Source organism: Pleurodeles waltl, chromosome 7 (assembly GCF_031143425.1).
Source record: "Pleurodeles waltl isolate 20211129_DDA chromosome 7, aPleWal1.hap1.20221129, whole genome shotgun sequence".
Classification (NCBI taxonomy): Eukaryota; Metazoa; Chordata; class Amphibia; order Caudata; family Salamandridae; genus Pleurodeles; species Pleurodeles waltl.
The window spans coordinates 1,324,863,717-1,324,887,495 of NC_090446.1; the positions used below are offsets into that span (position 1 = coordinate 1,324,863,717).

At 46.1% G+C, this 23,779-nt stretch overlaps 1 protein-coding gene across 1 annotated transcript in view; it reads right to left on the reverse strand.

Moving 5' to 3' along the window:
* PRKCG (protein kinase C gamma) overlaps nt 1-23,779 on the reverse strand; it is a 758,936-nt gene that overhangs the window by 210,723 nt on the left and 524,434 nt on the right. The window contains exon 5 of the mRNA XM_069200667.1: nt 22,513-22,644. Within this exon, the coding sequence (XP_069056768.1) occupies nt 22,513-22,644 (132 nt within the window). The remainder of the gene's footprint in view (nt 1-22,512; nt 22,645-23,779) is intronic.

A 23,779-nucleotide genomic window follows, 5' to 3' on the forward strand; every position in this document is an offset into this window, starting at 1 on the left:
CAGATGCATGACACCACAATGCAAGCCTCTTGCCGACAGCATAGTTAAAGACTAAGTAGGACTCTGCATTTGAGCCCTGCAGCTTCCTAGGAACTGCAGCTGCGTGACGCATCCTCGTCGTGGGATCTTGCATTGCTAGCAAAAGAGAATTTAAAGTACTTTGTTCAGTGGACCTAACTTGGCCCTTTGACCAGGCCCCCACTCCATCACGGTTGGCCTGAACTTCTGACTTTGTACTAGTCTAGTGCACCCAGATAACCACAGTTGGGTCTTTGTGCTTCTAGGCACTCATTTTTATTGAAAGCTTTAACATTGCATTTCTCCAGCTCTACTGATTAGATTTTTGTTGTTTTATTCTCAAATAATTGATTACATTTTGCTCTATCTTTCTAAATTGGTTTTGGAATTTTCTTGTATTGTATATTCACTTTATTATTGTTTAAATGGCTGCATAAATACTATACACATTTCCTCCACGTTAAGCTTGACAGTTTTTGTGCAAAGCTACCAGCAGGTTGAGCCACAGGATAATTTGGGGTATGCTTACGTTTCACCCTGACACAGATTGTGATTACTGCTCAAGTAGGGTTTCACCCCCTCAATTTCTTACAGACAGACATTAACACTACTCTGAAACAAAGGAACATGCACAAAAGACCTAACTGGGCTACAATAATAAGAGGCTACATGGGGTTAAGGCTTGGAAGTGGAAGCACCCATCACCCCCACCACTTGTGTCACTACTTTCAAGCGCCAACCACTTAACTTGTCTGAAAAGCCCAAAAGCCATATATATGAGAGAGAGAGGAAGAGAGAGAAAGACAGTGTGTGTGTGTGTGTGTGTGTGTGTGCTGCCTCCAGGTTTCTTATTGTCCAGTGCTAGCACCAGAACAGGGCTCTCACAGTCCAGTACCAGCCAGGACAGCCAGCGCTCACTGCTTTCTGCGAGGATGTCAGTGCACATGGCTGCTTGCAATCAGGGTCCTAGCATGGATCCCATTGCAAAAGGCAGCCATTGCACATTGCTGTATGGGATCAGACACTGCTTTAAATGTAGAGAAGTGCAGGTACTTACTACACAGAGGGCCTGATTCTAACTTTGGAGGACTGTGTTAAACCGTCCCAAAAGTGGCGGATATACCACCTACCGTATTACGAGTCCATTATATCCTATGGAACTCGTAATACGGTAGGTGGTATATCCGCCACTTTTGGGACGGTTTAACACCGTCCTCCAAAGTTAGAATCAGGCCCAGAGTCCCTGTTTGCTCCTGAGAAATGCCAGTACTCTCCAATTAAATGTATTGCAGCAGTGCTGAGAAGTGCAGGTGCGCTCCCCTTCAAATTAAAGAAGTACAGGTACTCTGTACCAGACAGTACCTCCCCATTTAAAGCACTGGTCAGGGCTGACATTGTATTGCACTGTCTGGGCTCAGGACTGCTTGCTGAACTTTCCTCACTGCAGTGTGTAGTGTTGTTTGTGTTACGACCATCTGCATTGTTGCATGAGAAAAGGAGTAGGAGATAACCACAGCAACCAGTCTGCTGGCCTCAAAAAGGGCAGGGCTGGTTGTGAGAAATGCTGGGTGTGCACAGACTTGCAGGTGTGCCTAACAGTTTGCCCTGCAAATGGCTGCCAGAACAGAGGTCTTTCAGACAAAGGAAAGAGAGTATTACACTTTGTCAACAGGAATCCTAGTATAATGCTAGGAAACACTGTGCACTGGCAGTCATGTAAGCGTCTCTGGACGTAGACTGCCCTGTGTGCCACAGATTGTAATATTAGTAAATGACCTGATAAGGTTAATGTGCCGGCTGGACTGCACTACATACACTCTATAGCTCACATAGGTGAATTCTATTAAGGCAGCACAGCAAGTTCTAATTCTTGTTTTTGTGTATATCCTGATGTAATCTGCATGTCATTAACTCCTCTCCTGGCAAATAGCTATCTGAGGGTAGGAGGCTGCTGAAATCATCTGCATGCAGTCAGCAAGACATTAATCTGAATCTTTTCATGACTAACTCAATTGTTCATTCTTCGTGGGTTAAGATGAGTGACACTGAGTTGGGTAGTAATTGACACCTACTGTTAATGCCAAAATAACTCAGGATGTATTGTTGGTTACATAAATGGTCAGCCTTTGCATAAAATCCTGCTGATGTGATGCATTGCATTACATATAGTCTGTGTTACTAGCCTTTTCTTGTCAATATAGGAAATAAAATGCAACACACTGCAGGAAGCGATTGCTGCAGCATCTACTTGTTCTTCTATAATCCAAGCACACATATTTAAAACAAATCCTTTTAATTTTTTCATGGCCTAAAATCGTTTATCTTTTGTCTAACTTGCAGGCAGAGTGTATCTTCCCTTTCACTTATGGTCTGCTTAGTCTGGGGACAAGGTGTGATGGTGTCCTTTACACAAGGATGTGTGTGTGTTTAAGGCTGCCTGTTAGTATGTGAAAATTAGGAAATAAAGACTGGATTAAAACAAATATCACAAAGAAAGGTAATTATAATGCTTATTTTCAGCAACGATGAAGGCAGTGTAATAATTATTTGTTTTCAGCATTAACCTTTTCAGCATTTTTGAGTAGAAGAGGGGTTATGGTGAGAGACAATGTCACTGTTCCCAGTCTTCGGATTAGGCAAAAGGCAGTGGTTATGCTTAAGTGGATGGAAATTCCTTGGTTCAAAGCTACTTTGCATAAAACAGCCAGTGCACAGGACTGCTCATGCATGCAGCTGCCTTTCTCCCAGCAGAGGGAGGTGGGGGGGGGCAAGAAGGACAGAGGGGAAAAGAGAGTAAGAGACATCAAGATTTACTAATACATTAATGGCATAGAAGTCAGCATATGGTGATTAATTAACACACATTTAAAAGACTAACAGAAAATAACACGAGTTGTAAAATGTGCACGTTTGAATTATGGTGATCCATGAAGCCTTTATTCGTATTAAAACAATTAATTTTAACATGAGAGTTTTGTATTCATATTACATGAAGTACTAATGTGAATTAATATTAAAATTGTTATTGAAAATATTAAATGAATATGAATTAATCATACTTATATTGAATTAAATTGATTCTATTAATGCAAGTTGCATGTGTGCAGAAAAATAAATGCAAGTTTAAATTAGTTTTAACATGTTACAAATAATGTTTGCAATTAAATAATTTGCTTTGCATATCTGATATGAATTGTATGGGGAGCAATAGGTTTATTAATGTATTGAATGTATTAAGGCTTCTTAGCACAACTAGCCCTGAAAGATTCATTTTGCAAAAGTAACGGAAAATCACTTGTTTTTCTGTTTCTACTGATCTGAATTGTTTTACTAGGCTGTTAATGTGCTGTTGAATGCCCTAGTGTATTGAAGGCAAGAAAGATGTTTTACAATTAACAATTTTGCATTATTTGTTCTAGCTGTCGAACAGGACAGGAAACAGGTTTAGTTTCGTGAGAGAAAACTTTTAAGTAACAAATAACTAGAGAATGTAATATTTTGTTGGAATTGTGTGAAATCATTCAGATGACAATTAATTTTTGTTGAGAATATTTGTAATAGTTGCAAATTTGATGGTGCCATCAACAGTGATTGGATGCTGAATCTGACATCTGAAGTGCACCCACCTGAAGGACCAATCAAATGGATTGTGCATATATCTAATTTAGGAGGATCTTTGGAAATAGAGAGTTAGTTCTTGTTAATTCTTGCTGAGATCTGTCCGAGTTAGTCTTCGCCTGCCTTGAAGGTGTTCAGAACCCTGTTTGAGTCCGTTGTCACACAATTTTAACCGCCCTATTCAGTTATATGGTTTAGTACTTATAAGCTCAACTAACCCTGATCTGCTGATCTTTCCTATGTGCAGTCCCTGTTCTTCACTGTCAGGATGCTGCTGTCGACTGATGCCGGAAGAAGGTGACTGTCCTGCTTTATGAATCATCGCTGAAGGCTGTCCCATGAGGAGAGGTATAACCAAATTAGGTTTCTTGCTTCCTTTCCAATTAGGCACTTACACCAGCGTAATTTTTATAGTAAGTTACCCTAGTTAGATGTTTTCTTAAATTATTTTTGTCTTTCTTTTAATTTTGCCTTTTCCGGCATGTGTTAGCCCGTTCTCACACATGCAAGTCTAAATTCGCATTAGTGACAGAAATGGCCCAGCCCTGTAACCTAAAAGCTGAACTTGATTGTGAAAACTGTATTTTGATGATTTACTGATGTCACCATCATCTGTTTTGAAATCTAACAATAATCTGCATATTGTGTTGTTGTTAATTTATATCACTGGTTGCTGATAAACGTCCATCAATAACAGAAGCAGTGGAAGAGTCAAATCAGAGTGAAGATAAAGATGGTGCTGTAAGGAAAACGAAAAGGAAAAGAATGCCAAGTCTCAGATATTCTTCACCTGAATGGATCTATCTTGTCACAAATGAATACAAGTTTATGACCTTTTTTTTTTAGCGTGAGAGTTCAGTTGAACATTCTGGAACTTGTCATCGCCTTTGAATTGGGTTTTTAAATAACCTTGCCAATTGATCAACAAAGACATTACACTCTGGAAGTGACAGTAAGTGATCATCAGACTGTGTTCTATTGAAAACAAACATTCAAATTATTTTTAGAGCTTTTAGATGAATCTTGAAGAACATTTTTGAAGATCGAGAACTGCTGTGAATAGTGAAAAGGCTTTAAAAAGCCGCTTTGTTTTTGATTTCTGTCCATTTTTGACTTTATATTTTTCTTTTCTCCTCTGATTCTACAGAAGCCATGAACCCTGGTCAGGGCAAACACAGTAAATGTAAATATGTATCTATTGGTTTAATAATAGCATGTGTGATTGCATGTATTTTATTGATTGTGGAGATGAGTGCTCCATTGAAAGGTGAGGTGCAAAGTACAACAACTCCAGGGCGGAGAATGGCAACATCCAAGCAGGATAAGTTCTATAAGGATGAGGGATTGCTTCGTTTAGATGACACAAAGGGAGACTTATCTTCCAATGTTTATTATACTTTGCTGTATGGGTAAGTGGACATAATGAATGTGCATGATTGATATATGTGTACACAAATTCATTTGTCTCTATAAGAAGGGCTCACATATCATAATTTATCACCAACATATGGCATTAGTTGTATTTTACTATTAACACATTTGTATAATCAAGAGTACATTCAGTACTTCTATTCTAACTATGTTTTAGTTGTTTTTTTGTTCCCATTAATCAGTATTTGAGCAGCATTGCAAAGGCTAGGAACATAGACATAGTAGGAGGATTCCTTGAGCTTACACTGACTTTTAGCACAGCATATGCACATCAAAATAATTTAGCATGTCTTCTTAGACAGGTAGAAAAGTAGTTCATTAATCAAGTAGATGATAGAAGAAAAGCAATGAAAGAATGGATAGATAAGGGTATAGTTAGCAAGAAGAAAACAGTTCACAACACACCTAATGCACAAGGACACTTAGCTTTAGATTTGCAACATGTAGGGAAGCTTTGTATATACACGCCGCAAACAAAAGCTGACAACAAGTTTGTAGGAACAAGTGAATGCAGACCTGTGTTCCTGTTCAAGAGTGCATGGGATTTTATGCTAAATGGACAAGACCCCGCTTTACCTGCTGTTTATTACATTTGTGGTAAGAACGCTTATTACAAGTTGCCAAAAGGCTGCTATGGTACATGCTATTTAGGAGTGGTTTCCTGAAAACGACATTGACAATCCAGAAGGGATTGAGAGACCTAAAATGAGATTTAAAAGAAGAGCAAGTAGTTTAGAGATTACAGTTGATATTTTTGGAGCTTTTAGTCCATCAGTGGGTGTGATCTTGAATGACATAAAGATGAGGAAGTTATCAACGATTGTAGATAAGATGTCCACTGATTTTTCAGATACAATGCTCCTAATGGACACAGAAATCGTTGTGGCAAGGTCTATGATTCTTCAGAATCACCTTGCGTTAGACATTCTTTTAGCAAAAGAGGGCAGAGTCTGTTGAGTTTTAAAGTCACAACACTGCTGCACTTACATTTCTGATAACAGCACTCCCTAAGGAGATACTTATCTAATTTGACAAGCCTGGAAAATGACTTAAATGACCTTAAAGGGACAAATGTTTGGGAAACAATAGGTGAAGGATTCTCTAAAGTAGGATCTTGGTTTGGAAACTTGGGAAATGGTTTTGTGAAACTGATCCTGAAACCTTTATTGATTGTGACAGGGTGCATGATTTGTGCACTTGGATTTTACAAAGCTTACAATTTCTAGAGAAAACAAAGAGTAAAGAATAAACAGAAGAGTCAAGAAATGGAGATGGAGAATATGAGAAACAGGTATTATCAGACAATGAAGAGAATTGACAATGCTCGCAAACCTAGATCTATGCATTATCAATCTACAAGATTTTGATTTTATCTCATTGTAAATGAGAAAGGTTCTTTTGTGATGGCATAGATTGCTGTCAGAGGAGGGCCTTAGAGGGATCAAGATTTACAAATATATGAGTGGCATAGAAGTTAGCATATGTGATTAATTAATCTAAATTTAAAAGCCTAACGGAAAAAATAACACAAGTTGTAAAATGTACACGTTTACAATATGATGAACCATGTGGCCACCATTTGTATTAAAACACTACATTTTAACATGAGAGTTTTGCATTTATATAAATGAAGTACTAATGTGAATTCATAATAAAAGTGTTATTGAAAATATTAAATTACCATAAATTAATCTTACTTATATTAAATTAAATGGAGCCTATTAATGCAAGTTACATGTGGACAGAAAAATAAATGCACATTTAAATTAGTTTTAACATGATGTTTGCAAGTAAATAATTTGCTTTGCATATTTGATATGAAATGTAAGGTGTGCAATAGGTTTATTAATGTATTGAATGTATTAAGGCTTCTTGGCTTGACTATGCCAGAAAGATTCATTTTGCAGCAGTAACGGGAAATCACTTATTTATTCCGTTCCCTCTGACCTAACTTTGTTCCTAGGCTGTTAATGTGATGTTGAATGTCCTATTGTAATGAAGGCAGGAAACATTTTTCATAATTAACAATGTTGCATTATTTTTTCTAGCTGTCGAACAGAACAGGAAACTCATGATTCCTATTTAAAACAGGTTTAGTTTTGTGAGAGAAAACTTTCAATTAACAAATAATTAGAGAATGTAATATTTTGTCGGAATTGTGTTAAATCATTCAGATGACAATGCATTTTTGCTGAGAAGATTTGGGATAGTTGCAAATTCGATGGTGCCATCAACATGGATGCTGAATCTGACGTCGAAGTGTGTCCCGCTAAAGGACAAATCGAATGGATCATGCATATTTCTAAATTGTGAGGAATTTTTGAAATAGAGAGTTAGTTCTTGTTAGTTTTTGTTCATGTCTGTCCTAGCTAGTCTTCTCCTGCCTCGAATCTGCTCAGAACCCTGTTTGAGTCAGTTGTCACACTCTGTTTCTTTAAGTCCCCAGATGAGTATTCTAATCTTAGTCTTAACTGCCCTATTCAGTTATGTGGTTCAGTACTAATAAGCCCAACTAATCCTGAACTGCTGATCTGTCCAATGTGCAGCCCGTGTTCTGCACTGTCCGGATGCTGCTGTCAACTGGTGCAGGAAGAAGATGACCCTCCTGCTTGATGAGTCATTGCTGTATGCTGTCCCATCAGAAGAGGTATACCTAAATGTGGTTTCTTGTTTCCAGTTAAGCATTTACACCAGGGTAATTTTTATAGTAAGTTGCCCTAGTTAGATGTTGTCTTAAATTATTTTTGTCTTTCTTTTATTTTTGCTTTTGCCCACATGTTAGCCCGTTCCCACACATGCAAGTCTAAATTTGTGTTAGTGACAGAAATGGCCCAGCTCTGAAACCTGAAATCTGTAATTGATTGTGAAAACTGTATTTTGATGATTTACTGATGTCACCATCATTTGCTTCAAAATCTAACAATAATGTGTATATTGTGGTGTTGTTAATTTATATTGTTCTTTTGGAGTGTCTAACAATATTGTTGTTTAGTAGGTTAAATCTTTTTAGATGCTTTGGTCAGCTTATGGTTTTCATGTATGTTTATAACTTAGTTTTGCGCACAATATATGTGACATTTATTTTGGGAATGTAATGAAGCTTTGAAACTTTATTCCGTGTGAAGTTTGATTTAGTATTAAATTGTTCATGGTGTTTAAAATTGTTTATGGTATAATGTCATTCATTTGTGATTGAATGATTCTGACTACAACACTTTTCACCAACTCCAAAGATTCAGTCCACCTCAATAGGTGAGAATAGTGATGGTGTCTCACCTGCGCATTGGTGGTTATTGAACCCGGACCAGGGAGAAATTCTTTGCGGCCCCAGCACGGTAACAGGAGCATAAGTGAAGTACAAGTTACTTACCTTCGATAGCGAAATATCTGGTAGAGACTTATTCTAGTTGCAGATTCCTCGCCTTAGAATTTCCCCCAGGCATCCGACTGGATCCGGAGATTTTTCTTCGAGCAATACCCTTGCGCTTTGGTAGGTGTTGTTGATCGACTCCGCGGGCATCGTTGGCATCGTAGTCGCCGTGATGACATCGGGAGTAGTACATAGGCACCCCCTCAGCGCAGTGAAGTCAGTTTCTTTTAATGACTTTCCACGCCAAAGCGCTGAGCCACTAAGAACATTGAGATTTGTGTGCCAGAGCTAAGGACCTGACAGAGGAATCCCTGTTCCTAGAAATCAGTTCGCAAGCGGGGAGGATGGCTAGGTTGATAAGAAATCTGCAACTAGAATATGTCTCTACCAGATATGCCATCTGGCATGTGTCACTAACAGGATGCAGGAGGCCATGAGGCCCAGCAGCCTCAGAGTCAGTCTCACCGAAACCCAAGACAGAGGCTGAAAGATTGGAATCATAGCCTGAATATCTTGGACTCACTTTTTGGGAGGATAATCCAGAAATTGTACTGTATCCAGAACAGCTCCTATGAAAGAGAGCGTCTGAGCGGGAGTCAGGTGTGACTTCGGCACGTTGATAGTGAATCCCAGCGTGTGCAGGACGCTCGCCATAGTCTGAAGGTGGGAGATGACTTTCTGGGGTGAGTCAGCCTTCAACAGCCAATCGTCGAGGTAGGGAAAGCCTGAGACCCCTAACCTGCGCAGATGAGCTGCAACCACCGCCATCACTTTCGTGAACACCCGAGAGGCACTGGTAAGGCCGAAGGGGAGCATGGTAAACTGATAGTACTCGTGACCTACCACGAATTGTAGGTAACGTCTGTGGGCAGGAAGGATGGGGATGTGGAAATAAGCATCCTGCAAGTCCAAAGCTACCATCCAGTCTCCTGGGTCTAAGGCAGACAGAACCTGAGCCAGGGTGAGCATTTTGAATTTCTCCTTGTTGAGGTCCTGAAGGTCTAGGATAAGACGTAAGCCCTTGTCCTTTTTCAGCACCAGAAAGTAGAAGGAATAACAACAACTACTTCTGACACAGGGACCTTCTCTATAGCTCCCTTGGCCAAAAGAGCCACAACTTCCTGGCGGAGAAGTGCCAAATGATCCTCCGGAAGTTGGCTGGGTGATGGAGGCATGGCCGGTGGGGCAGATTCAAAAGGGAGGGAATAGCCCTTTCGAACTATCTGCAAAGCCTACCTGTCCGTAGTGATGGATTCCCACTGGGACAGGTGATGGCCAATCCTGCTGCGAACTGGATCGGAATGAGGGGACAGACTAGGAGGGTTTGGAGGCTGCGGCAGGGGTGGACTGGGCAGACCTCTGGTTCCCTGTCCCACGCCCACGTGGGAATTCTGCGTCCCCGGCCACGCAGCAGCTGAAAAGCATGGGTGGCACGGTGGCTGGGTGGGGGATGCAACAGGGAGCCCCTTCCGTGGCCACGAAAAGGGCGAAAAGCTGACTGCTGGGGCGAGGGGCAGCGGAAGGACTAAGGGTCCGAGCAGTAGCCCGGGAATACTTGAGTCTCTCCAAGGCCGAGTCCGCCATGTCTCCAAAGAGACGGGAGCTGTTAGAGGATGGTTCTGACCATCAGGTCTGCCCTGATTTTTCGATTTTTGACCACCTGGTTTTTGACTGTTTACTGTGAGGAAGCCTCCTATGAGGTGACTCACGCACAGTAAACACATGGTGAAATGGACAGCGCGTGTTTACCACCGGTGCCGCCGTGCTAAGGAAAGGCTGCTGTGGCGCAGCAAGGGCAGGAGGCCCCGGGCAGGTTACATGTGATCATGTGTGCACATGGATGTGCACCCATGTGAGGGCTGTGGGAGGAGGATTCCTGGTGTGCGCAGCCCAAGAACTGCGCTTAGGTAGTCCTGGTGCAGGAGGAACTATGCAGAGTGGGTGGTGACCTGGAGTAGGTCTCATGAGAGGGGTGTATACATGTGAGGGAGAGTCAGTGTGCTTACTGTCTTTTCACTGTAGGGACACCCAGTTCAATGCCAAGGTCAGTGTGCTTAAGTTATTTGCATTGTGGGGGATACTCCATTGAATGTCAATGGGAAAGGAGGGCCTAGGGTGCAACTCCAGTTCTCTTGGGTCCACTGAGACCAGAGTCACACCAAAGTACACTGTAACCGGTAAGAAAAGAATGATGCTGTAGGTTACAAGAGCATAGTTGTACAACTTATGTGTCATCCAGGGATGTCATCTTTCTCTGACTCAGCTCAGGATTAGGGCCAATTACTGCTCTGCCCAGTTGCTGGTCAGGGCCTTGCATCAATCAGCCATCTGTCATTCCGTGCCAGGAGCAGGCTGGAGAAGCCCTGCGAGGAATGTCAGGGAGGAGGGGTTGAGACTTTCAGAGCACATGTGGCAACTAACTCCTGGAGGATTCCATTCTGAGCTATCACAGAAGACTGTGCAAGAAGGAGGAGACAGGGGCAAGGAAGTGATGTGGCAAATCTGGATTGGTCAGAGGTGCAGACCTGCTGGACACTTCCGCCCCCACTTAAAAGGTCCTGCACAGGGGAGAGCTCTCTCTTGGCTGTGCTTCACTGCTGGACACCGGGACTGCAGACGGGCGTCATGGACAACTGGAAGGAAGAACCTCCTGACTGCCCTTGGGGCAGGGACTCTGCCCCTGAAGGATTCCAGGCCAGCGAGGCGAATGCAAGGCCAGGCAAGCTGGCCCCCTTAACCCACCAGAGGACTAGTTGGGGGAAGGACTGGGCTAGCACAAGGAGAGCGCGCTGCCCAGAAGGAAAAGAGGGAACCCAGAGGAAAGGCTGGCGCAGGGAGTCAGTGGGACTGGCTCCCCGAGGATCTGGGACCCTTCCAGGTCAGGAGGCCTAAGGAGAGTGCTCCTGGTGGCAAGGGCTTGTTACCAGGAGCGGAACAACACAAGAATGATGAAAATCGGCCCTTGGGGGCCCGAGATATCACAGGACAAAGGATGGCGAACTTTGACCTTTAAGAAAGCAGCTATGAAGCGAGTGGAGCTCCGCAGCTGCTTGAAACTGTGCCCCCAGGGTGGGCCAGGGCCTGGGGGCTGCCCAGGATGAAGAGGAGTAAAGGGGAGTGCCGTCGCTCCCCCTCTCTGAAGATTAAGGGGGGCCTGGTTCATTGGTTGTCATCAGCTGGGGGGGGCGTCGCGCACCCCCCTGCTGCTGTGGGAAGGGGCCCCGGACCCCATCCCGGGGCCCCCGGCGGCGAAGACAAGCCGGGGAGCACCGTTGCGCTTCCCACGAAGAAGTGAGGAATGGGGGGGGGGCGCCGTTGTGTACTCCCCAGCAGAAGGGAAGTCGGGGAGCGCCGTTGCGCTCCCCGTGAAGATGGCCAAAAGGGGCCCCGGACCCCATCCCAAGGCCCCATGAAGAGGCAGGTGTGGGGGCGCGCCGTCGCCCACCCCCAGCCGAAGAGGAAGCCGGGGAGCGCTGTCGCGCTCCCCGTGAAGGTGGCCAACAGGGGCCCCAGACCCCATCCGGGGCCCCATGCAGCAGAGGAGGGCCTCTGGGAAGCGCCGTCACGCTCACCGCCAAAGAGAGGAGGGGCCCCGGACCCCATCCCGGGGCACTGACAAGAAGACGACCTCGGAAATCGCCGTCGCACTCCCCGCCACAAGGAGGATGGGCCCGGACCCCATCCCAGGGCCCCGAAGATGCCTGGAGGAAGGAGGGAGTGCCGCTGCACTCCCCCGCGCGGCCCGTCCGGCCACGAGTATTCCTGTGTCTGCCTGCTGGAGCAGGCAGACCGCAAAGCAACAGGCCGGCTCCCGCGGTAGCACCCGGAGGTGCTGGCCGTGAGGGGAGCCGGCGGGGGTGGCCAGTGGTGGGCTCCCTGGGCCGCCCTCCAATGAGGGACTCCATGTTTGGTGTGGGGGTGTCCGGGTGGGACCGGCACCCCCGAAAAGAAATAGCACAGAGCAAGGCACAGCGGCTCTCCCCAGCTCAGTGGGAGAGCCGCTCATCATGTATGCGGCTGCCCCAGCATGCTTTGCGGGGCAGGGGCCGCAATTTGAGCCCCAAAAACAGCTGTGGTGGTCCCAGGGAGATGGGGCCACCACCAAAGGAGTACCAGGAGACAGGGGGAGCTGCAGGAGCAGCGCAGCCTCCCCCCAACATCGGTTGGTGTCCCCACCCTAGGTAGGGTAGGACACATGAGAGATAACCCCTCAAGGGTTGGACTGGTATATGAAGCACAAGCTTCAGTGAACTTTTGTTTCTGCTTGTGTAAGGGTGCCTACCATAGGTGTAGGCTGGTATTGCCCCATGTATTGTACTCTTATTTTAGGGTCAATTAGGAGTAATCTAAATGTAATACTGGGGGTTATAGTGCTAGAATTTGGTCCCATATGTACCCTGAGTATGCTAATTTGAATAATGATACTGACAGCCATCTCTTGGCAAGATGGAAGTATTTAATCACAAATATAGGTGTCATCATTGCACTGTACTGTCAAAATGTTAAATACTGTCAAATGTTCAAATGTGGCAAGGGGGGCACTGGGATTATTTTGCCATGTGGATTATTGGATTATACTCTCCCTTGAGGAGACCTGAGAGATTACATAATGTTTGCCCAGAGTGATTCTATCACTTTGTATATATTTGTAGATTGTTGCATAGTATTGAGTAGTGTGTGTGAATAATAAATGTACTTTTACTTTATCAAAAGAAAAAGCACAGACTGGACATTCATTTATTGAGAGTCATGCTTGTGTGCTCGTGAATGGGGATTACTATCCCACACCACCTCCCTTGAGTAAGCCTTGGACTGCTCTGCAACGCTACCCTATGAGAGTCAAGTGCTACAATGGGGTGTTTGGTTCCCAGTGGCGGTCGTGTGCGGATTCGTTACTTGTGCAGGCCACACAACTAATGACCCACCTTCCAACAGGAGCCATTAAAGGGCATGTCCATGAGAGACTGTTGGACATCCCCCAAGAAACCAGAAGTACGCAACCAGGCGTCAAGGCCACCGTCGTAGCAACCGATCTGCCCAGAGAGTCGGTCGTGTTCAGCCCACAACAGATCGTGAACTTTTCCGCATCTCTCCCATCATTGACAGCTTGGGAGAGTATAGCACAGGCCTCCTCCAGTATCCGCGGCAGAACTTGCGCGACCGTATCACAGAGAGTGGGTACAGCGGTCGAAAAGGCATGAGGTGCTCACGAACTGCAGCGCGAGACTGGAGGAAGAAAACATCTTCTTCCCAAATTGTTCCAGCCTTTTTGATTCCCTAACCTGTGGTGCGGACAGGAATGTGCCTGAGGAAGAGGAAGCCTGGATGACAAGATTCTCAGACGTGGGGTGTTGGGACATGAATTTAGGGTCATTCGGGGCGGACCGATGGCGGTGTGCGATAGTCCTATTCACAGGAGCCCCTGTGTTGGGTTAGATCTAAGTACCCAAAAGGACATCGGTGAGAGCTTCATTGAATGGCAAAAGGTGTTCAGATGTGGGAACCCCTGGTGGAAGCACCTCCGTCAAGAGATTGCACCTGACCTCTACTACAGTATGTAGCTCAAAGCCAAGGGCCTCAACCGCCCTACTGACCACCACAGCATAAGTCGCTCCCTCCGCCGTAGCCACGGTAGGAGGAGACAGCATGCCAGTATCTGGAGAGGTGCCCATTCCATTGAGCACGTCCAATTCCTGTGCCCAGTCCAAAGATGGGTCATCCAGGGACCCCTCCAATCCTTCCCCGTATTTGTACCCATAGGGAAAAGGGTCCAAATCCGACCTGGGATGAGTAGGCCCCATCGAAGACATAGGAGGCGTTGGATGATACCGCTCTGACTCCGAGTCGTCGGGGATAAGGATTGGGTCGATGTCGATAGTGGGCTCTACCGACGTGGGGAGCATCAACAATCGAACCTTCGCCGGTGAAGGTCTCAGTGGTACGACCGGCGTCGGTGTGGATCCACGAGCATATCCGGGGGGGATCTCGGTGGCCGGAGCCGAAGCTGCCGGTGTGGAACCCAAAGGCCCCTCGACCAAACCCCTTGGCCCCGAAGGCACCGTATCGGGCTCGGTCCGCCCAAAAATGAGGCGCATGGCTGCATAGAACTCTTTAAGTTGGGAGGGGGTTGCTCCGGTTTCCGGAAATTCAGGGAAGCGCAGAGCAGACCCAGAAGCAGGCTCCGAAGATGGAAGCCTTGAGCGTCGACGCTCCTCCTGCTTTGCATCAGCTGGGCGACGGGGCGAAGTCAAAGGGCAACGGGACACTTCGACTTCTTCTTCCTACCTGTGCCCCAAGATTTGGAGGAAGACGAATGGTGGTGGCTCCGCGAACAGTCTTGAGACCTTCCTCCCAAGCGAGACTGGGAGCTACGCTGAGTCGAGCGCCGGGCCGCCATGAGCTTCAGAGAACACTCCCTCAAGGTCTTCGGGTGCATGGCCCGGCACTCTGAGCACGACTCCGGGTCGTGGTTGCGTTCGAGGCACCACAAACAAACCCAATGCGGATCTATCACTGACATCATGCGGTGTCAGTCCTTGCACGGCTTGAAACCTGTCTTCGGGGACATCCTCGACGCACCAAAAAACTCACAGAAAACTCGAGAAAAGGGTCGAAGTCGGTCAAAAAGAGACCAGGATAGTTGTCACCGGATCAGCACGTGGTGCAGAAAGAAAAGAACTGACTTCACTGCGCTGAGGCGGGTGTCTATGTACTAGTTCCGACGTCATCATGGTGACTACGATGCTAACGACACCAGCGGAGTCAACAGACGCCACCTACCGACGCGCAAGGGTATTGCTCAAAGACAAATCTCCGGATCCAGTCTGACGCTTGGGGGAAATTCTAAGGTAAGGAATCTGAAACTAGAAGTCTCTATCAGATAGATAGAGGAAGGCATTGAAAGCTCCTTTGGTGAAGGCTCTGCATTGGATCAACAAACGTTATTACACCCTCAACTTGTGGCGGAAAGGCGATTGATTCAGAGCAATGGGGCCGAAGGTAAATAGATTATTATTTTGTTTCCACTAGATGGAGCTACAACACCAGGCAGAAGAAAAATAGGCAAAACAATTAAATACCGAATGTTAAATCCACAAAGAATGAAAATCCAACACATTTCCCCTTTCCACGTACACAGCGCTTTCGCACTATATATTGGGTTGAAAACAGCCAAAGCTTAAGAGCCGGCTTCACTTGCCATCGATCGACCCTGTGTTGTTTTTCAATTCCGATCTGAATCCATGACAGAGAAAAAGCTACAACTATTTATATTAAAACAAAAGCACAGTCCGACACCTTAGTTGCGTAAACAGCTGTCTCTCTGGCGATGATGATGCCAACATGTAAGTAGGGCATTAGTATATCTCTAGGCGCTATAAGCACTATTACTTAAGACCGCCTTAGCAGGAAGGAAATATGTGCAAAATTGACCTTTTAGGCCAGATCTAGATTTGGTTAGGGAAGGCTCCAAATGAATTTCACACCTATACGACCAGGATGAAAAAGCCTTTAGCACCCACATTAGAGAGGCGGTAAGGCAAAGAAAGGTCGAACACGTTATTGAAAGATCGCAACGTTCTGGAACCGAGTGGGGTGTCCTCCGAATACAGTGGCAAGAACAAACTTGCATTTAAGTACCACAAGGGTCGTAATTTATTCAACCTGTTAACGTAATGAAACTGGGACGTCAAGCCACTGTGTCGCTAAAAACAGTGTCACTACAATTTGGTTTTACCCTTTTTGTATTTGCATTCTGAAACAAATATGTTAGGACAACCATGGTAGCGCAGTTGTTCGTACATTTCTTTATAATCACGGTTTCTGGATAATTTTATAAACAGCAGGCTGCGATTTACACTATGACTATTGGTCCCGGGCCTAGTGTGGCAGTAAGTCTGTTGTGTTGATAGTGGTCCCTAGCTCAGCTTGCCAGCACGCTGGCCTGCTGCACACCTAGTAACGTCACAGTGCCCCTGCAGATATGAGGATGCCACTGCTCATACCAAGTATCCTCAAACTCTCTCCCTTCCTCACAAACTCAAGAAAGATGCCAGGGACTGCCAAGGACTCCGCTCATCAGCCACAGCACGGTGGTGGTGGCACATCGCCCAAAACCTGGTGGAAAACTCCTCCGCCCAGCTCCCAGTCGATGCACCACATTTGGAAATGCAGGCAAGTACTATTTTTCTGAAGGCAGAGCCACCTCCGGCAATACTGTGATTGCTACAGGGCCGGACAGGCCTTTTCTTTTACTGAGCATTTCGCCAGTGGGCTGGAGTCCGGGTTTGAAAGTCCCGGGCCCTCTTGGTGCCTCTGTCCCTTTCTCCTGAGGTAACAGATTAATTGCGGAATTCACGGGGAAGTTTCAAGTGAGAGAAAGGGAGGAAGAGGTAGAGAGACAGTGATAAGAAAGGCAGACGAGCGAAGGGAGGGAGAATGGGTGGATGGAAAAGAGACAGCACAACCAGCCAGAGGAAAGGGGCTGGTTTCAGCATTATTGCCAGGGGTGCTTCTGCTTCCCCAGTCCAGCGCTGGGCCTGGCTCACGCTTTGCTCTTGGAGGGTAGGCACATTGCTTTGGACTGGAGTGGGCAGATTGTTTTGGTTTGTACTGGGACAGACTGGAGTGGACTGGAGTAGGCACATTGCTTTGGACTGGAGTGGGCAGATTGTTTTGGATTGGAGTGAGACTGATGGTTTTGGACTGGAGAGGGGCAGATTAGAGTGAGGTAGATTGCTTTGGATTATAGTGGAGCAGATTGTTCTGGACTGGAGTGGAGCAGATAGTTTTAGATTGAAGTGGGGCAGATTGTTCAGGAGTGGGGCAGATTGCTTTGGATTGGAGTGGTGAAGATTGTTTTGTACTGGACTGGGGCAGATTGGAGTAGAGCATATTGTTTTGGATTGGAGTGGGGCAGATCGGTGTGTGGCAGATTGGGGTGGATCAGGGTGAGGTTGAATGTATTGGAGTGGGATGGATTTGATTGGAGTTGAGCAGATTAGATTTGAGTGGGGCAGATTGTTTTAGATTGGATTGGGGCAGGTTGTTTTGGATTGGAATGGGGAAGACTTTTTTGATTGGAGTGGGGCACGTTGGAGTAGGGCAGATTGGTTTGGAATGGAATGGGGCAGATTGTTTTGGATTGAGTGGGGCAGATTATTTTAGATTGGAGTGAGCAGATTGTTTTAGATTCAAATGGGGCAGATTGGAGTGTGGCAGATTGCTTTGGATTAGGGTGGGTCAGACTGGAGTGGGGTAGATTTTTTGGACTGGGTTGGGGTGGACTGGAGTGGGGGAGATTGTTTCGGATTAGAGACGGGGCAGGTTAGAGTGGGGCAGATTGTTTTGGAATACAATGGGGCATATTGTTTTGGATTGGTGTAGGGCAAATTGTTTTGGATTACAGTGGGGCAAATTGTTTTGGATTGAGGTGGGGCAAATTGTTTCGGTTGAGGTGAGGCAGATTGTTGTGGATTGGTGTGGGGCAGATTGAAGTGGGGTGGATTGGGAGTATTCGAGTGTGGTGGATTGGGATGCACTGAATTGGACTAGATGGGGTGTGGCAGGTTGGACAGGAGAGGGGCTGATCGTTCTGGATTCGAGTGGGGCAGATTGTTTTGGACTGAGTGGGGCAGACTAAAGTGGGGCAGCTTGCTTTGGATTGGAGTGGGGCAGATTGTTTTGGATTGGTGGGGGGCAGCTTGTTTTGGATTGTTGTCTTGGATTGGGGTAGGTTTTTTGTATTGGAGTGGGACACACTGTTTTACATTGGAGTGGGGTGGGTTGGGAGGATTGGAGTGTGGTGGATTGGAGTGGGTTAAGGTGAATGGTTTGAACTGGAGTGGAACGTATTGGACTGGAGTGGAGTAGGGTGGATTGGGTCATACGGCACAATTATGTGTTAGAACATAATTTCAAAAATTTCACATACGAAAGAAACAATGTTGCTTTGCAATACGCAGAGCAAGATAATAGTCATCTTTTGAGAACCGCGCCCAAAAGCAAAAACAAAACAAACATGAGCGCAAAGTGAGGAAAGAAGACTTGGCAAAATAAAAAAAGTTAACTGTAGAAAATACAACTTTGCAATTTTGTTTGTCCTGTTGGCACGTTTTTGCCAGTCACATGCCTGTTGTTTGCAGGGCACTAGAAATTAAAAAGGACAACGTAGTACCTAATCACGTCAGGAGCAGCGTTCAGGCACTGATTAAGTTGAATCAATCAGTGGTTGGTCCCTGCTCCACAGAGAGGAACAGAAATGAAGATATGTTAGCCATAACCAATTAAGAGGCTGTAAAGAAGAGTGCCGTCCAAGCAAACTAATGTTAAGCAATGTGCGGTCTCCAAGCCGTTTTTTTAAATACAACAGCATCTTGCAGGCGATACACATGCTCTAGCACATGCTACTGCAGGCTTGATCGTAAAAAAACAAAAAACTTATTTTTTCCTCCTGTTAGCACAATGTTCCATGCATTTTATAGTTAGCGAATGGTTTGCAACTTAATACCAAGACACATAAGGCTATATATTTAACACTTTTGCACCAAATATAAATTAACATGAAGAGGTTTAATGCATACATCACTTTTGCTTGCATGAAGAATGGGGGTCCACACTGCGTTACCAGAAGACAGCCTCCTCCTTGGAAAGCCATTACATAGTCTGTCCCACGAATGCACCGATAGGTAGGAGCAAGTAAGAGGTTAATGCTATACTGAAATCTAAACTTTACAGATCGCAGCATTGGCAAAGCCAACACGTTTGGTGTTGACTACCAGCCTTTGAGCTTTGCAAGTGCCTGTTTTACTCATTTGCTTTTGCAAAATGTGTGGGGAAGCTGCTGGGCTCTCATCAATCTAAAAAATACATTGTCTAAAAGTAAAATATTTGGTCTCAAAAAGCATACATTGCCATTGTAGTCCCTGGCACTGAAGGGAAATAGTGTGGTTGAAATGCTAGTAAAATGGTAGATTGCTATCACTGACAGTGACACAACAGTTGAAGTGGCGAACGCACTGCTGCATACTATATGCTGTAGTGAGCAAAGACAAATGTGAACGACAGAAGAACCGACCAAAGAATGAGGAAGGCTGCCTGAAAGCCCCTTCTAGTAAGTATATTCTACATGTATTTTTAACAAAATCAAAAGGTCTTAGTTAACGCCAGACATAAATATTTTTCGTCTGAACAAAATCAATCATTTAACAGAAAAGTAGGTATACCTCGGTTCAAAGGTAAAGTTTTTATTTGCAAAAAGTTGGAATGGTGAAAAAGTCAGACCACGGCCGATGGCTCTTTGTGGATGCTGTTTGAAATTCCTAGTTACGGTTTCTGTTTGTTCCGTCCCCGGAAGTGCCACTTGGTTTTATTGAGCTAGAGGGGTCTTTTTCTGCAGCCTCGCCAGCCCTGGCTGGCAGTGCATTGCCCCATACTGTACGGGCACATTCACCACCATACACTCACCGACCCTTTATCTCTCTTTTGCAGGTCTTTTTCACACCTGCTTTCTCCATTTGCCATTTCCTTTACGTCTTTTACTTCCTTCTTTTTCTCCTTTCTACCTTTTTATCTCTTGGTCTGGATCAAAGCCTGATGATGAAAATAAGTCATATCCCCAAAATTTAGTACCGGTGGAGCCCACCTGTAACCAGCGGCTCAAGTTAAGCACTGCCTTTGCCCAATCTGGAGTTCTTTCCCACCATGATATTACGCACACTTCTCTGACGCCTCTCCCACAAATGTCTTGCAGCTCTCTCTGCTGCACTGCCCCCATGCCAACTGAGGCTTTTCCTCAACTTGCCTGCCTGTGCCATGCTCCCTTCACCCCCTGCCATTCCTTTGTAAACCCTGCACGTTCCTCTCGCCAGTCTACTAGGGACCTGAGGTATATATCTCTTTCCAAGACTACTTGAGTGAAGCACCTCTCGCTGTCTCTCAACAGTGACATGTTCCTCACACATCTCAATATACCTCAGTATAGAGTAAGACTGTTAAGGGAGTTTGAGGGACTTGAAGTGCACAACTTTAGGCCTCGGCTTTTTTTAGGTCCTAAAATGACTTAACAGGGAAGAGTCCAAGGAAAGACACCCTTAGCCACTTCACCATTCACCTGGAAACCCTGAAAGGTGAGGTTAAGTAAGTGTAATAGATCTCATAGAATAGCAAGAGTGGGGGTCAAGGAGGAAGGACAAGATTATGGGGGTCATTCCTACCCCGGCGGTCAAGGACCGCCGGGGCCGGGGATGCAGGAGCACCGCCAACAGGCTGGCGGTGCTCCTCAGGACATTCTGACCGCGGCGGTTCAGCCGCGGTCAGAACAGGAAAACCGGCGGTCTCCCGCCGGTTTTACGCTGTCCTGCAGGATCCAGCTGCGCCGCCATGGGGTCGCCCGCCAGGAACAGGATGACGGTATGGGATGTTGTGGGGCCCCTGGGGGCCCCTGCAGTGCCCATGCCAATGGCATGGGCACTGCAGGGGCCCCCGTAAGAGGGCCCCACTTTGTATTTCAGTGTCTGCTTTGCAGACACTGAAATATGCGACGGGTGCCACTGCACCCGTCGCACATACCCACTCCGCCGGCTCCATTCGGAGCCGGCTTCCTCTTGGGGAGGGGTTTCCCGCTGGGCTGGCGGGCGGCCTTCTGGAGGTCGCCCGCCAGCCCAGCGGGAAAGCCAGAATGGCCTCCGCGGTCTTTCGACCGCGGAGCGGCCATATGGCGGCTCCCTCCAGGCGGGCGGCTCCCGCCGCCCGCGGGGGTCAGAATGACCCCCTATGTGTCCGCATAGGCCTATAGTGTTGGGGTGGACTCATTGATGCTACCCCGAGGGAGGCTGTCCCAAAAACGGAAGGTAACCACACTAACCACGTTGCCACATAATATATAATGAACAACGTCTGGCTCAAACACACAGTAGATGTATGCCAGGTTCAAACTGTAAACACTAAGGATTACATATTCTCCTTGGCTAGCAGCTACTGACTGGCACTTATTGTGGCCTGGGGGAGGGGCAGAGTACAACTACTCCTTGTGGGTCTCGCTACTGCTCTGTCTCTGGAGTATGAAATGTCGGTCGTGGTCAGGGGAGGCCGAGTGTATTTCTAGCAGAAGGGTCAGTCAGGACATGTGACTGTACATGGGTTTATGGGTCACAGTGGTCTCAGTAGCGCCACCTTGTGGCAGGCTCCTCCCGCCCACACACACCCCCCCAAGCACACGCAAGGCAAATCAATGATAAGTATACACACAGCACTTGCAGAGGACCTCTCCAGGCACATGCACCTCTTCCTTAACTTGCATACAATTGGCCTCCCGTTCACACACCTGACACCGAAAAGAGGCTGCAATAATACAGTATACTTTGCAAAAATAACTACTCCAAAATACAGACCACACATAAATACCGCCCTAAAAAGGTTCATTTTCTCTTCATCCTCCTTTAAAATATATGGCCCCAAATTATTGGTTAGAAAAAACATTTCAATCATTTTATATGGGAAGTGAGTTTGGGTGGATTTAGGAATTTAGTGCAGAATAAATGGTTGGTAGCTAGGTATTAATGTGAGGTTGAGATATTTTTAGTCTATATTCTGGTTTTCTTTTTCTTTTCATAAAAGCTGTTTTTATAGTCTATGTTTTCACGTGGAGCCAATCAGTCGTTGTAAAACCACTTTTCTCATGCCACCATCTTCAATGTGGCTTGCCCGTCTTCCTCCTCAAGTCTTCCTATGACTTATGGGCCTCTCTCCTTCTCCCAGGCTACATGTGACTTGATTCCCTCCCGGCCCTGATCAACTATGACTTGAACCTTTGCCTTCCCCAGCCTACATGTGATTTCAATCTGTTCTCCTCTAGTTTGCTTCTGACCTGCTTCCCTCCGGTTTTCAACCTGTGTGCTCCTTCCCATCGCCTATTATCTATTTGGACTGCACTTCTTCTCCCTCACACTACCTGCAAACGGAACCTCTTCCTGTTTTAGCCTACGACCTGCCCATCTTCCTAGCTCAGTCTACCTGAGATCTCAACGTCTCCTTTCCTAGCTTACCAGTGATTTGAACCTCTTCCTGGTTCAACCTACCTGTGACCTGCACCTCTTCCTCGTTCAGAGCCTCCACCTTGATGTGCAGTCTCCCACGCCGCTCTGTGTGGTCAACACCACAGAGACTGGGCACACTCTGCACACAGCGCTTGTGCACGTTCATTTCACAGCCTGTGGAGGGGTAAAGGGAGAAGAACTGTTAATTTATTGTTATTGGTATTCATAAAAACTTTCAAACAGAAGTTTTCAGAAAGAAGCTCCCGTAACTAAAACCAATCTACTACAGAGCGACAATAGGTTTGTCGGCACTGCAATTAAAAGGTGACCACTTCAGATGGGCAGAATTGTGGCGCCCTATGTTTATTTACACAGATGGGAGAGACACCCGCTTGCAGGTGGGTTCAGTGAGTGACTGCACCCACCTGCAGGGGGACGTCTAGGGGATCATTGGTACACCATCCCCCTTCAGAGGGCTGGCATCATGGGGCGCACTGACAATGTCAGCTTTTTGTGGTGCACTTTCAGTGTGCCTCCTAACAGCTTCTTTGAGTTTGCCCCCACATACAGAATACAGCGTGGGTGCAGAGGCAAAGTGATTCCCTCATTTGCATGGGGCTACACCTCTATGCAAAGGAGGGAATGCCTTCCTGAGATAGCACTGGTGCTAAATGTGCACCTGTGCGATCTTTATTATAGAAGGGGCCGCAAAAGCATCTGCAGCCCCTTCTGTAATACCAAGGAGCCCTAGGGGGTGTGCAAAGAGGGCACACATGTTTGTTGCGCCCCCAGGACACTTTCTGTAATACGGCACCAGGACCCTTCAAGACCTAAAACCCATACTTAAGAAAGGAAGCAGAAAGAATCCTCCACAATTTAAGCTATTATCTCTTAAGAGTTCAGCGTCAAAATATTTTCACACTTCCTGATACTACACCTTGAAACACGGGCTTCCAAAGCCAAGCTTATTCCCATGCAGCAAAGTACTTTTCTACTATGGGATGGGCAAACTACTTCATGCTTTTGCATTATGAAGCAGGCACAGAATTCACAAAAAGAAACTAAGGTCAGCCTTTTGTATGTTTTGTGGACTTTCATGCTTCCTAGAACACGGCCAAATCTACCCATCTATGGCTATAACTATTTGTGGTCCAAAAATGTGTATAAACACCCAGACCAAGATTTGGTCAGCAAAGTCACTTGACCACAAAGATTTCAACTTCAAGCCTCTTCAAACAAGGGTCTGCATTAGCATACTTGCTCTTTTCTTTATTTTCATTAAACCTATAAAAATCCACATCTGTTGCAA